The 13582-nt window shown below is 50.6% G+C and overlaps 1 protein-coding gene across 1 annotated transcript; it reads right to left on the bottom strand.

Moving 5' to 3' along the window:
• Positions 1-749: 749 nt before the first annotated feature.
• Positions 750-10387, bottom strand: DDX56 (DEAD-box helicase 56). Its single transcript, XM_004708182.2, has 14 exons — positions 10325-10387; positions 10042-10203; positions 8856-9016; positions 8517-8687; positions 8312-8402; positions 6799-7043; positions 6396-6515; positions 5773-5886; positions 5563-5657; positions 3786-3859; positions 3578-3667; positions 2696-2801; positions 1693-1766; positions 750-1446 (listed from the first exon to the last, which is right to left on the bottom strand). Exons 1-14 carry the CDS (start codon positions 10379-10381, stop codon positions 1369-1371), a joined length of 1638 nt encoding a protein of 545 aa, XP_004708239.1. The 5' UTR covers positions 10382-10387; the 3' UTR covers positions 750-1368.
• Between the last annotated feature and the right edge of the window lie 3195 nt (positions 10388-13582).

Raw genomic sequence — 13582 nt, 5'->3', positions numbered from 1 at the left:
TTGCTAAACCCAGTCCTAGACACTGTATCTAACCCTAACCAGAGATCCCACATCCTCTCCGCTTTCTAAAGTGGCACTTGCCTTTTGTCTGGCTCCTTCTTAAGGAAATACTCAAGCATTTCCTTCATTTTTCTTCACTACTTTCTCCTGACTGTTCCTCTCCCACCCCAACTTCCCGTGATGCTCCCTGACTGCCTTAAAGTACCTAATCAGCAGGGGGTGTTAGTGACAGTGAGAACAGCAGGAGGCAGCTGACCCAGAGGCTTGATCCAAGCAATACTTTTTTTTTTTTAAATCATTTTATTAGGGGCTCATACAACTCTTATCACAATCCATACATACATCAATTGTGTAAAGCACGTTTGTACATTCATTGCCCTCATCATTCTCAAAACATTTGCTCTCCACTTAAGCCCCTGGCATCAGGTCCTCATTTTTCCCCCTCCCTCCCCGCTCCCCCCTCCCAATCCAGGCAATACTTGAACATGGGACCTTCAACTTCTCCAGGTCCAAGGATGAGCTGGCGCTGGAATCCTCCTGCAAATGGGAGCCCAGAAGCAACCGAGCAACTTGGGTATGGATCCAATGAAAGGACAATGTGTTTGTACACTATGATGCCGCGCATGTGCTTACTACATATTTTTGCATGTACAAAACTGTTCAGGAAGGAACCTCAGGAGACATGGGCTGCTAACCATAAGGTTAGCAGTTCAAAACCACCAGCTGCTCAGCAGAAGGATGAAGCTTTCTACTCCCCGAAAAGTGTTACAGTCTCAAAAACCCACAGGGACAATTCAACTTTGTCCTACGGAGTCACTATGAGTTCGAGGTGACTTGAGAGAGGTGAGTGTGAGGCTCTGAGGAAGACCACTGAAAGACTGGATTGTGAGATAGCTTTTCCTAGGCCCCACTGACTTTACCATTTGAATTTATTTGTGTGGGGGGGGTGTAGTTGTTTCCCTTGAGGTAGAGGGAATATAGTTTCTGAGCCAGAGAAGGAGGCACATGTACCTGCCAGGTAGGTGGATACCCAGATGTGATCCAAGACATAAGTCCGCAGAAGCTGAGCAGCAAGGACTCTGGGCCAGAGCACAGCATAAATCAGAAGGGACGAGGGCAGGTTTCAGTTCACTGTGACCGAGTTATCAGTTCTTCTGTCACGAAGTCCCATCCTCTTACTGCCAAGGTCTCTGGGACAGTCCCTGTCAACATGCTAGAAGCCCATAGAAGCATCGAAATACTGTTATGGGGCAAAGTGCCAAACTGGCCTTGCCTACAGTGGTACTCTGGGCTTCTAGTGTGCTTGCGCTGGGGCAGGCTTTCAGACAGCAAGTGGTCCAGGCCACCCAAGTGCTGGGTTGGAAGAGTTCAGGAGGGATTCTTGGCAGGTCTGAGCTTCTGTCCTTGGTGCTTGAAACTACGGAGTGGGTTCTGGGTCTTCCCCTTCTGTGATAGAGCAAAGCAGTGGATTAGCTGGGTGTCTGGCCACCTGTCCGCCCTTCCTGAGCTAAGAAGGGCTACTACTTCCAATGCCCTCGTGCTAGACACTGATTGTGGACCAGCCTCCATTCTCTGGCATTTACCCCTTGACTGTGCTTCAGTGGAGACATGCAAACTCCCTGCTGTGTCTAGCAGGAACGGGGGGTGGGGGGGAGACCCTGCAGCTGCCCATCAAAACTCAATGGCTGTTACCTTGACCTTCCGGTGGGAGGAAGGCTTCTTCCGCTTCTTGTGAGGGTGGACGACTCCACGAAGAGTGGGAGGGACTGAGGAGAGATTGCAGATGCTCAAAGCCCAGCACCCTCAGTGCCCCACCCTGCATGCCTGCGCCCCTGCACCCTCCCCAGTGGCCCGAGTCCCGCAGTCCCTCCACCAGAACCAGCTTCCTCATGGTGCCAGCCAGACTCCAGCTTCTCTGTCTGCACACTCCTGCTCAGGGAGCACACACCCTCAACAAGCAGGAGACGTGCCAGCCTGCTTCCTCAGAGCTGAACGCAGCCTGTCACAGACGGGCTCCACACGTGAAGAAGGAACCCCTCGCACCCGAGTCAGCTCTCCGGGAACATGAGGATGCACACAGAAAGGGTCAAGCTTTTGGACTCCGAGGGGCAAGGCGTGGGCCCCAGAAATCTTTAGAGATCTGCCCCTACTTCCTAGTGGTGACAGCCAGGGCCATTCCTCATCTTCAACACGCCCGCCGCTGCTCCCACCCCTCCCTGCCTTCAGCCCTGGAGTCACTCTCCCCTTAGCTCCAGGAGCACCCTCCTGCTCACCACTGCTCTCCCTTGCCTGTCTCTTGTTCCCCGCCTTCGGTGCTGTCACCCACAGACCTGCTCCTCTGTGGTTCTGCCCAGAGCTGCTGGCCTCGGCCTTGGTGTCTCAGTCCCCAGCCTCCGACCATGGCAATGGCTCTGCTCTTCACTCTTGCCACACTCCCCCAGCCCATGCCCTCAGCAGCCAGCGATTTGCTCAGTCTTCCACCGATTAGCTCTGCAACCAGCCCACCACTCCCACAGTGGAGACAGCAGAACACAGCTCTGGGACCATTGAGGTCACTTTGAATGAGCGAACACATCTACAGTGGCATTCCCAGTCCCCAAGCACAGGGCCTGGCAACGGCCCCACCCGGGCTCTCCCAGCTTTTGTCTGCCTGTCCCTCTCCCCAGTCTCCCGACCTGCCCAGGGCAACCCTCACCCAAATAGTCAGGAACATGGCCCAGCTGAGGTTTCACAATTGCAGGGTGGAGGGGCAGGTCGTGCCGTAGCAGCTGCAGGTCCCGGGGGTTGTCTTCAAAGTATGTCTGACATGGAAGAGAAGGGACCACAGTAAGGTCTGCATCATTCTTTGTAAGGGATAGTCATGTGTCAAAATGCCACCCTCCCAAGCAGCAATATGTGTTGCCTTCTATGAATATATGCACACATGCCCACACACCTGTTACACACGTACATGACCCTGAATGTTACACAAATAGCAACAGGCTGTAACAAGCAGCCTCCTGGTTCTTTCCTCCATGTGGGAGTACTGGGCTCTCTCGGGGCAGGGAAGCTCCAGCTCTGGGGCCTCCGAGGAGTGAAAGCATGAACGCCAGCGAACACCACACAAACGGCACACGAACGTCACATGACCACCAGCGAACACCACACACCGCTGCAAAGAGCAGCAGTTCCAGCCACCAGTTGGGGGTTGGACTGGGGGAACCAAGAATGATGTTATACATATCCAAATGGCCTTAGACAAAAAAAGGAAAAAGTCCTCCACTCCTGTCCTAAAGTTAAAGCCTCGGCTTCTCCGGCTGCCACCCTTGGGAGGATGACCACATCGCCACAGATGCCAGTCAGGATGGCTGCTCTGTGATCTGGAGCGCAGCTCAGAGAGAAGTTTCCCGCAGCAGGGTTGAAATCAAAGGCTATAGGAAGTTGTCATTCGGGCAGGCGGGGCCAAAGAATGGTCTCAACAGTCCCACCAGCCACGCCCACTGTTTTTCCCCACCAGCAAGAGCCACTGCCGGCCCCCCGCCCGCCGCCGCAGGCTGGCAGGGCAAAGGGCAGGCCTCTCACTCAGCTTTATACTCACCTTGAGCTTCTCTGAGCGCAAAAGCTCTTCTTTCACCTCCTTCAGCCTCGCCTCCCGGATGCCTTGTTTCGTCACAGAGCGCATGGCATCCTGGGAGCAAAGGTGGCCATCAGTACAGTGTGGCTGCCCAATCCACCCCGTGTACTCCCGAATAATGACCACCTTATCCACCGCTTCCCTGCCCTCCAAGGCCCCCTATCTGGCTCACCCTGCAGCGGTAGCGGAAGCCTTCAATCTCCTCCATCTGGAACTGGTAGGGCAGTAGGACAGGGGTCCCCTTCTCTGTGGACAAGGCAGCATAAGTCCACCCGGGCTGAGGGCAGTCTCCCCAGAGGCCATGTGCACAAGCCCTGCTGTACTCTAGGACTTCCTCTGAGCCCACAGGCGAGGGAGGCCTATGTGCCCTGACCTCCCCCTGTACAAGTGCTCTCTGGTGCGTGCACCAGAACACTACAGGGAGTGCCAGACCCGAAGGCAGTGCCCACGGGTGTTAGGGACTGCTGTCACTTCATGGTCAAAGCACACCAACAATACAGGTGCCACATTGCAGATACAGAAAGTACTTGTACTACCAAGTGTCACTCAACTTTTCAGGTACAGAAATTAAGGCACAAATTCTTCCCAATGTCCCTCCCCACCTTACTACCCCAACCAGTCCCAGGCACATTCACTGAACAAACCACTTCCATCAAGTGGATCCGAACTCTTAACCCTATGCAGACTTTTCCAAGGCTCTAAACCAGGGGTCCTCAAATTTTTTAAACAGGGGGCCAGTTCACTGTCCCTCAGACCCGTTGGAGGGCCGGACACTATAGTTTAAAAAAAAAAACTATGAACAAATTCCTATGCACATATCTTATTTTGAAGTAAAAAACAAATGGGGCAAAAACACCTGGCAGGCCAGATAAATGTCCTCGGTGGGCCGCATGTGGCCCGCGGGCCGCAGTTTGAGGACCCCTGCTCTAAACATTCACAGGAGTAGATAGTCTCATCTTCCTTCTGCAGAGTCCTGGTGATCTTGAACCGCCGACCTTGAAGTTAGCAGTCTAACACTTACAGCTCCAGGGATCCTCCACACCCACGAGTCTCAGTTAAAAGGTCTCCTGAGTCCTACTGCCTATGACGTACCCAGAGGCTCCAACCATCTAGAGTCTAGCTGAACAGGTCCTTTTCCAGGCATCCAGGAGGTAAAGGGCTAGTCCACAAAATTCCCACCAGGATACGCTATAGCCGCACTCGGAGGGCTCTCTGGATTCTGCCAGGAGTCTTCCCCTCCCTGTCATGCTTCTCTGCAGCACTGGATGCCACCTGGTGCAAGGCAGGACTTTTGCTCCTAAACCGGGGTGGGCTTGGAGCTGCCAGCCCTGTGTGCTGCATGATGTGGCACCTCTCCTCTCCACGGGCCTCCATTTCCCCCTCTTCTCCCAGGGTCACCTACTTAGACATATGCCAGCCTCTTCAGGACATCGCCCAAGATCTGAACCCCTCCCTCTGGCCTTCTGCCCTGTGAGGCAGATGTGTACAAACAGGACTTTGAACAAGTTACTTGACCACTCTGAAGCCTGGTTACTCAATGGTATACTGGGGTGCAGTGCCTGCCACACAGAACGTGGGGGGGGCATGGTTAGGATCGCATGTGGCCATGCGTGTCACACACTGACCACAGGACCTGGCACATGAGTCATACAAGCTAGTAGCTGTTTTGTCACAATTTTCCCTGCAGTTCTTAATCCTGTCCCCATTACCACCCAATGCAGTCCAATGTTTGAGAGCAGAGGCCTGGCCCATACCCAGGAAAGTGGGGCTCTTTTTTTTTAAAAAACATTTTATTAGGGGCTCATACAACTGTTATCGCAATCCATACACACATCAATTGTGTAAAGCACATTTGTACATCATTCTCAAAACATTTTCTCTCCACTTAAACCCTCGACATTAGATCCTCATTTTTCCCCTCCCTCCCCGCTAGAAAGGGGGGCTCTTACCTCCACTGAGCAGCTCCTCAATCTTGCCTAGGTGGGTCTGCTCTGTGGGTAGCACAAAGGTCAAGACTATACCCGGGTTGTTGGCACGTGCTGTCCTGTGAGGGAAGACGAGCTAGAAACCTGTCTCCCACCCCAGTTCCCTACCCACCCGTCATGCTCAAGTCCTCCAATATGCCTGACCCATACCTTGCCCCAGAGTTGCAGCCCTACCTGCCAGCTCGGTGGATGTAAGCCTCAGGGGTGGGTGGAAGATCGAAGTTGAGCACTAGAGACACCTGGTGGAAGTCTATACCCCGGGCCACACCAGCCTCGGGATCAGAGGCCCTGCAGAGACAAACCAGGTCAGCAAAACCACCTCCTCAAGCAGATTCTCGTGGGAAGCCCAGCACCCCCCCACAGGACCTTAACGTCAGAAACGCTCGGGGAGTTAGAACAGGGTGAGGCAGTTTCGTGCCTCCCAGAGTAGCCAAACCCCTTCACCTCAATCATGAGGAAAAGCTGCAGAGCTATAAGCTAGTGGCCCTTAGAGGACACAACAGGACACTTTCCTTTCCCCAGCCTTTCCGTAGCTGCCCAATGTGAAACCCTCGGACAGAGCCACCCTCAGGCACAACCCCTGCCCACTGCAGGCTGGGCACCACGCAAGTCAACCACCAGGCACACGTACAGCCTTGACCTTAGTGCTGCTGCCCAGAGCTTGTGTGGTAAATGCCCTCACCCCCTCCCTTCACTCTATCATGCAGGCCTCCAAGCCCATCTGACGCTGTGCTTTTCCTCAAAGCTGGCACACAGGCCTTTCCAGGGTTACAGGAGAATAAGGAAAGTGGCCGCACCTGTCTCCTTTGGCTCCTCTGCCCCGCCGTTTGCCCTTGAGGGGGTTCCCCAAGATTTCAGCGTCAGTTGCTATGACACAGTCATAAAGGCCCTGGTTGAACTGTGCGATGATGTGGCACCTGTGACCAAGAGTGGGAGAGTAAGTCCCAGAATGCACAAGGCAAAGGAAAGCCCCATGCCCACCCCCACAGCATCACTAGGAGCAGCAGCCTTTACCCCTTTACCGTGGTCCTCCTTTTCTTCCCAACTTAATCTCTGAGCCTCAACACCCTGCATCAGAGCTGTGAGTCAATGCACATCCCATCCAGGGCCCGGCCCTTTCAAAGGCTAAGAACACAGGACAGCAGCTGTGTCTCCTTTTCTATTCCTATTACTTCAACCGAGACAGCAGAAGCAGCAAACCTGGAGCGCAGTGGGAGTTCCCCATTGAGGACGCAGGCAGGAATGCTGAACTGCTCCAGGAACAGGCGGAGCCGGTAACTCCGCTCCAGAGTGTTGACAAACAGCAAGGACTTGCCCTGGATCAGCGACAGCTTGAGTAGGGCATACAGCAACAGAAATTTGTCCTCTTCAGTCTCACAGACCACCTGAAACTGTTGAAGCTGGTCTGGCCCTGGTAGCTGGGACTCCTGTAACTTGAGGATAACCTAGAACAAGGACAGGCCTGCAGTGAGGACGGAAAGACAAAAATGCCACCAGACACCACTGGCTCAATAAACAAAGCATAACTATTTTAGGATAAGGCAGAGCTACTAGTAAGAAAAACTGGGTACCCTATGTTCTTTGCCTGCTCTGTAATCTACGAAGTCAGCATGCCTTCACTGTTGGGGCATGTTCCTGTCAGTTACCATCAAGCTGCTTCTGACTCCCCTGTGACCACCGACCAGAGAGGTGAATCGCCTTGCTATCATGCAGCATGCATTGGAAAGTGGATTGCTGCAGATGCAGTTAGGTTAAAATTTAGCATCCTATCATTTGGTCTCCCTTGTGATCCATTTAAATGTTACAGTTTTTAATATTTTCTGCTTTCTTTTCAATTGAAGTTTTAATGTTTTCCTTTGTTACTCTTGTTGTTTTTAAATCTTTTGCTGTATATGAAATCCAGGACAAGTCAAATTTATAGAAACAGTAACTGGACTAATGGTTCCCTGAAGGTATGGCAGGGGATGTTAGGGGGAAATGGGGAGCTAATAGTGATAAGTACAAGAACGAAGAAAATGTTCTAAAACTGATTGTGGTGATAATTGTACAACCCTTCTTGATGCAACTGAACTATTAAATTGTGTTTGTGCATTATATGCCAATAAAAATACTGGGATAAAATTCTGATTCTGACTCATGGAAACCCACGTACGCAAAGCAGAATGGTGGCACGAGGTGTCCAAGGCTGTGACCTTTCAGAAGCGACCGGCCAGACCTATCTTCCCAAGCACCTCTGTGTGATTTCGATCTGCCAAGCTTTTGGCTAGTCGTCCAGCACAAACAACCTGGGCCACCCAAGGACTCCTTGCTGTGGTAAAAACAATGGTTGACACTACACATACATCATGGAGACAGGAAACAAAGAGAAGCACCTCAATAAGTGACTCTATTAGCAGGAAAGCAATCTCACAGAAGGATAAAATCCACATAAGGTGAGGACCTTAGATTTTTTGGCTTGGCCACCCAAGGCAGCCTGAGGGCCCGTGGTCAGAATTTTAGGAAAAGAGTAACTTGAATTGGGGAAGAATGTCCCCAGGGGCCATCCAGAAGTATGAAGTGGTACCACAAGACTTTGAGGAGCAGGAATACTAGTGGCTTTTAGTGCCCCAGGAACCATGTTCCCACCCCATCACCAACAGGGCTCCTTGAAAAGAGAACATTGGATCGGTACCACCATGTCTGCGGTTCTGCACATCCCTCTGCTGTCCCTTACCGGGTTATGGAGCACCAGTTCTTTGAGTGCTTGTACATCCTCATTGAAAGTTGCTGACATAAGAAATGCTTGGTAAATCCTGGGCAAGTGACTGAAACAAAGCAAAGTCTAGTCAGACCCCATCTGAGCGATTCCAACTGTGGTAGCTGTGACCTGTTCTAGGCCGAACTCTAGGAATTCTTGCACGGAGAGAGAGCCTTCTTACCAGAGAAGATTCTTGAGTTCTTCTTCAAAGCCAAAGGAAAAAAGAAGATCGGCCTCATCCACCACCAGCAGCTCAAGGGAGTCACGAAGTTTCAAGTTGTTTTGCTGCAGATGGCTTAATATGCGTGATGGCGTCCCCACCACTACATCTGGCTTCTCTATCAGCACAGTTCTAACAAGACAAGCGGTCATTATCAGGAAAGAGCAGTGCTAAGGGAAGTAGTAGCTATAACCTTACCCACGATCAGCCTGCTTTCTTGTTGTACACAAACTCAATCCCACATTGCTGTGTGGCTTCATTCTGCTACATGCTACATGCTTCCCTGCAGTTTTCACCTACCTCTGAGAGGCCGAGTCCTCAGCAGCTGAGACATCAGCCACCCGGATGTCCCGAGAACAATAGGCCACCAGCTGTTGTATCATGGACTGTGCCTGCTTTGCCAGCTCCTTGGTGGGCACAAGGACAAGGCCTCTCACAGCCTGTTCTATCACCGGGCCCGTCTGTAAAAAGATGAATTAAAGTCTTTTGCCAGCTGGTTCAAGTCACCATGGTCACCTAATACCCCTCTCTACGTCTTACAAGCAATCTGGGCCACCCACTTCAACACAACTTAGATGCATTCTCATCAATCCCTTGCATACGTATGCCCACTTCAAATGTACAGTGAAGGGATCTTCCCCCCAGGCACTGCCGCTTACAAAGAGTGGCTTATTTAGTTACTTTAAATGTACCAATTATGAAGCTGGAATCTCACAATAGCTCTATGACACAGAAAAAGGAGTCCTGTTTCTTTCCTATAGAACAGCCAAAGAAATACATTTCCTGAACACTTCACCAAGAACCGTGAATGATAGACCCTAAAAAACCTCATCCTCACAGCCATCAACTAGTAGCAACCTAAAAAAAAAAAAAAAAAAACTAGTAGCAACCTATAGGACAAACCAGAACTGCCCCCTGGGGGTTTCTGAGGCTCTAAGTCTTCCGGGAAGCAAAAAGGCTCTGCTTTTTCCTGTGGAGCCGCTGCTGGTAGTTTTGAACTAGAGTTTATTTATCGTGAGCAGCCCAACTATGCATTGAGGGCCTATACTCTAACCCACAGAACCCAACAAATCTCTGGAATCAAGTGAATTCCGACTCATAGCAAACCTATCTGGGGTGGAGAAAGATTGCTCCTTTGGATTTCCAAAGCTATAAATCTTAATAGGAACGACAGCCTCATCTTTCTCCCACCAAGTGGCTAGTGGGTTTGAACTGCAAACCTTGAACTCTAGAACGTTCCAGCCCAGAACGGTTCAACGACAGCCCAACTCTCTCCAGATTCTCTCCGAAGAGCCTTCAAGGTTAAAGTACCAAGAGCAGTTAAAGTTACCAAAGTTAAAGTACCAAGAAACCGAAGAGGCAGAATGAGAAGATAGGGGAGACATGGCTTTGCAAGAAAGCACAAACGGGTAAAGACTCCGGCATCTGCTTTACCGGCCTTTTGCGGGATGTCTACTTCCTTCCCTCCGTCCTTCCCGTTACCCACCGCCTTCCTGTGGAGCAGCAGCTGCAGCATTGGAATGGCATACGCGGCAGTCTTTCCCGAGCCAGTGCGGGCTCGAGCCAGGAGATCCTTCCCCTCCAGGGCCAGCGGGATGGCCTTTTCCTGGATCAGTGTAGGTCGCGACCAGCCCAGGTCCGTGACGGCCTAGGAGAGGAGACAGGAGACACGCAGCTGAGGCGGCGCCGAGGGCGGTGGCGGCTCCACGTCCGTCCATCCCCGTTCCTCTGGGTCCCGCGGGCTGGGTGCCTCAGCCTCCCGCCGGTACCTGCAGGAGCCGGGGATCCAGGCCCATGTGCTCAAAGCCCACGCCTTCGTCCGACATGCTGCTCGCTAACCAGAGCGCGCACGCGCGGCGGGAAGACCTGGAAGAAGACGGGGACGGGTCAACGTAACAGCCAATCGCCTTCGGAGGAGGAGTCACTCCCCCAAGGACTGGAGCTCAAGTTCCGGTCTTCCGGCCGGCGCTTCCGGTTTTCACTGCGCGCAGGGCCCCGGGCCCCGGGAGCGGTTAAGCTGGGGCTTCTACCGCTCTGGAGAGGCCTTGGCCGCGATGTACCTTAGGGGGGTTTCGCATCCTTCTCCTTACACTTCTTTCCGCGGACCTGGAAGGAGCTGTCAGTGGCGTTAAAGGCTTGCAGGACGTGCTTCGCTTGGTTAGGGAGAAGAACTGGTCGTCCATAAACTGGAAAACTCAACTGCCATCGAGTTGGGGCCGATGCACAGCGACTCAGGACAGGGTGCAAGACCAACTCTTTAAGGGAGCATAAAGCCCCGTTTTTCTTTTGCGGAGTGGCTGGTGGTTTCGAACTGCTGACCTTAGTTACTAGCCTCTCGTGTAACCATTGCACCTACCTGGTGCTCCAAAGCCGCCTGGACTATGTGGAAATGGGAATATTAGAACTCTACCGTGTTCTTTTTGCCTACATGGGTCAGAAGACATTGTCCATACAATTACACACGTTCTTTTAACAGCTTCACCCTAATCATGATGCCATAATTAGTTACACTTATTGTTTTTAAATAATTAAATCATTTTATTGGGGGCTTGTACAACTCATAATAATCCACACATACATCCATTGTGTCAAGCACTTTTGTACATTTGTTTCCCTCTTCATTCTCAAAACATTTGTTTTCTACTTGAGCCCTTGGTATCAGCTCCTCATTTTTCCTCCTTCGTCCCCGCCCCGCCCCCATGAACCCTTAATAATTTATAAATTATTATTTTGTCATATCTTACACTGTGCGATGTCTCCCTTCACCCACCTTTCTGTTGTCCGTCCCCCAAGGAGGAGGTTATATGTAGATCCTTGTAATCTGTTCCCCCTTTCTCTCTCCACCCTCCCGGTATTGCCACTCTCACCACTGGTCCTGAAGGGATCATCTGTCCTGGATTCCCTGTTTCTAGTTCCCACCTATACCAGTGTACATCATCCGGTCCAGCCAGATTTTTAAGGTAGAGTTGGGATCATGATAGTGGGGGGAAGCATTCAAGAACTAGAGGAAAATTGTATGTTTCATCATTGTTACACTGCACCCTGACTAGCTTGTCTCCTCCCCGCGGCCCTTCTGCAAGGGGATGTCCAATTGCCCACAGATGGGCCCTGGGTCCCCACTCTTCACTCCCCCTCACTCACAGTGCTATGATTTTTTTGATCTTTGGTGTCTGATTCCTGATCCCTTCAATGCCTTGTGATCTCACAGGCTGGTGTGCTTCTTCCATGTGGGTTTTGTTGTTTCTCAGCTAGATGGCCACTTACTTATCTTAAGGCCTTTAAGACCACAGATTCTATATCTTTTGATAGCTAGGCACCATCAGCTTTCTTCAGCACATTGGCTTGTGCACCTGTTGTCTTCAGCGATCGTGCCAGGAAGGTGAGCATCTCAGATTGCCGAATTATTAGAACAAAGTGTTCTTGTGTTGAGGGAGTACTTGAGTAGGGGCCCACTGTCCATCTGTTTCCTTAATACTAAACCTATAAATATATGTACATAGATCTACTTGCCCCTCATCGTATATAAATATATTTATATCTGTATGTGCCTGTATTTAGATCTCTATAAATGCCCTTTGCCTCCTGGTTCTTTGCTCTTTTTCTTTGTACTTTCCTCTTGTCCACTATCATGTTCAGCCTTCATTTGGGTTTCAGGAATTCCTCTAGTTACACTTATTTTTAAAACAAATACATAGCCACTGTTCAGAACTTTCATGTGTGCTACCTAAAATCAGGTATAAGGAAAACATCGATGTGGTGAGTCGAACAACCTCTGACCATTTATTAGGAGGTGTGTACCCAATGGAACCCTAATACTGTAGCCACCAGCCACCCCACCGGAGAAAGATGGGGTGGGGCTTTCTACTCCTGTAAGGAGTTAAAATATCTGAAGCCCACAGGGGCAGTTTTACTCTGTCCTATAGGGTCACTGTGAGTCAGAATTGATCCCCCAGCCTTGAGTTTGTTTAGTTAGCCAATGTTGAATCAGCCCTGGTGGCATAGTGGATTGCATGTTGGGTTACTAACCAGCAGGCAGCAATTGGGACCCACCAGCAGCTCTGTTCCATAAGAGACGGGGCTTTCTAATTGGGAACACAGCAGGCCATTCTAGTTCGTCCCTTTAGGCTTGCTCTGGTTCAGAATTCACTTGATAATAGTGAGTTTTCGTTCTCCAATGTAGACTGCCGAGCCTTTGACTATGACCCAAAAGGATTAGGGATGAGGTGACCCCAATTAAATGAGACCCACGGTGAAATGGAGATTAGATGCCCTGGCTGGGACTGATTAACCACCATAATTTCCTCTGCAACTTTAATTCCCTTTGCCATGTTGTTACATATTCCAAGGTTGAAAACTTTAGAATGAAGACATCTTTGGGTGACCATTATTCTGCCTATAATACCACCTTACACCCAAACCTACCAAATTAGACTGGGTCTCGGTATTGCCCAGAGATCTCTGCTGAGAAGCTTCCTGGTGGATCCTGTGTCTCTGGTCTGACATGGACCCAGCTTCTGAGTATCACAGGCCAGTCTAGCTTTAAAGTCAGGCTTGAGTACTACACAGGCGTGAGGATAAAGGATCACTATGAATGAATGTACACTGTACACCCCACACACGCTTACCTGTGGTAAAAGGGGAGAAGCTGCTTGATGTTTTCTTGGATAATTAAGCAATTTCAGAAAGGAATCGTGCTAGAATTGTTGTTAGTTGCCATTTGGTCAATTGAGGAGCTTTGGTGGTGTCGTGCGCACACTTAGGGCTGCAATCCACAAGGTTGGCAGTTTGAAACCACGAGCAGCTCTGCTGGAGAAAGATGGAGCTTTCTACTCCTATAAATAGTCTCAGAAATTAACAGGGGTAGTTCTTTTTTTTTTAATCATTTTATTAGGGGCTCATCCAACTCTTATCACAATCCATACATCGTGTACAACACATTTGTACATTCATTGCCCTCATCATTCTCAAAACATTTGCTCTCCACTTAAGCCCCTGGCATCAGGTCCCCATTTTTTCCCTTCCCTCCC

This window comes from Echinops telfairi, unplaced genomic scaffold (genome assembly GCF_000313985.2).
Source record: "Echinops telfairi isolate 266 unplaced genomic scaffold, ASM31398v2 ScPeMD7_7;HRSCAF=31, whole genome shotgun sequence".
In the NCBI taxonomy this organism is placed as follows: Eukaryota; Metazoa; Chordata; class Mammalia; order Afrosoricida; family Tenrecidae; genus Echinops; species Echinops telfairi.
This window is presented reverse-complemented; position numbering and strand designations above follow the sequence as displayed.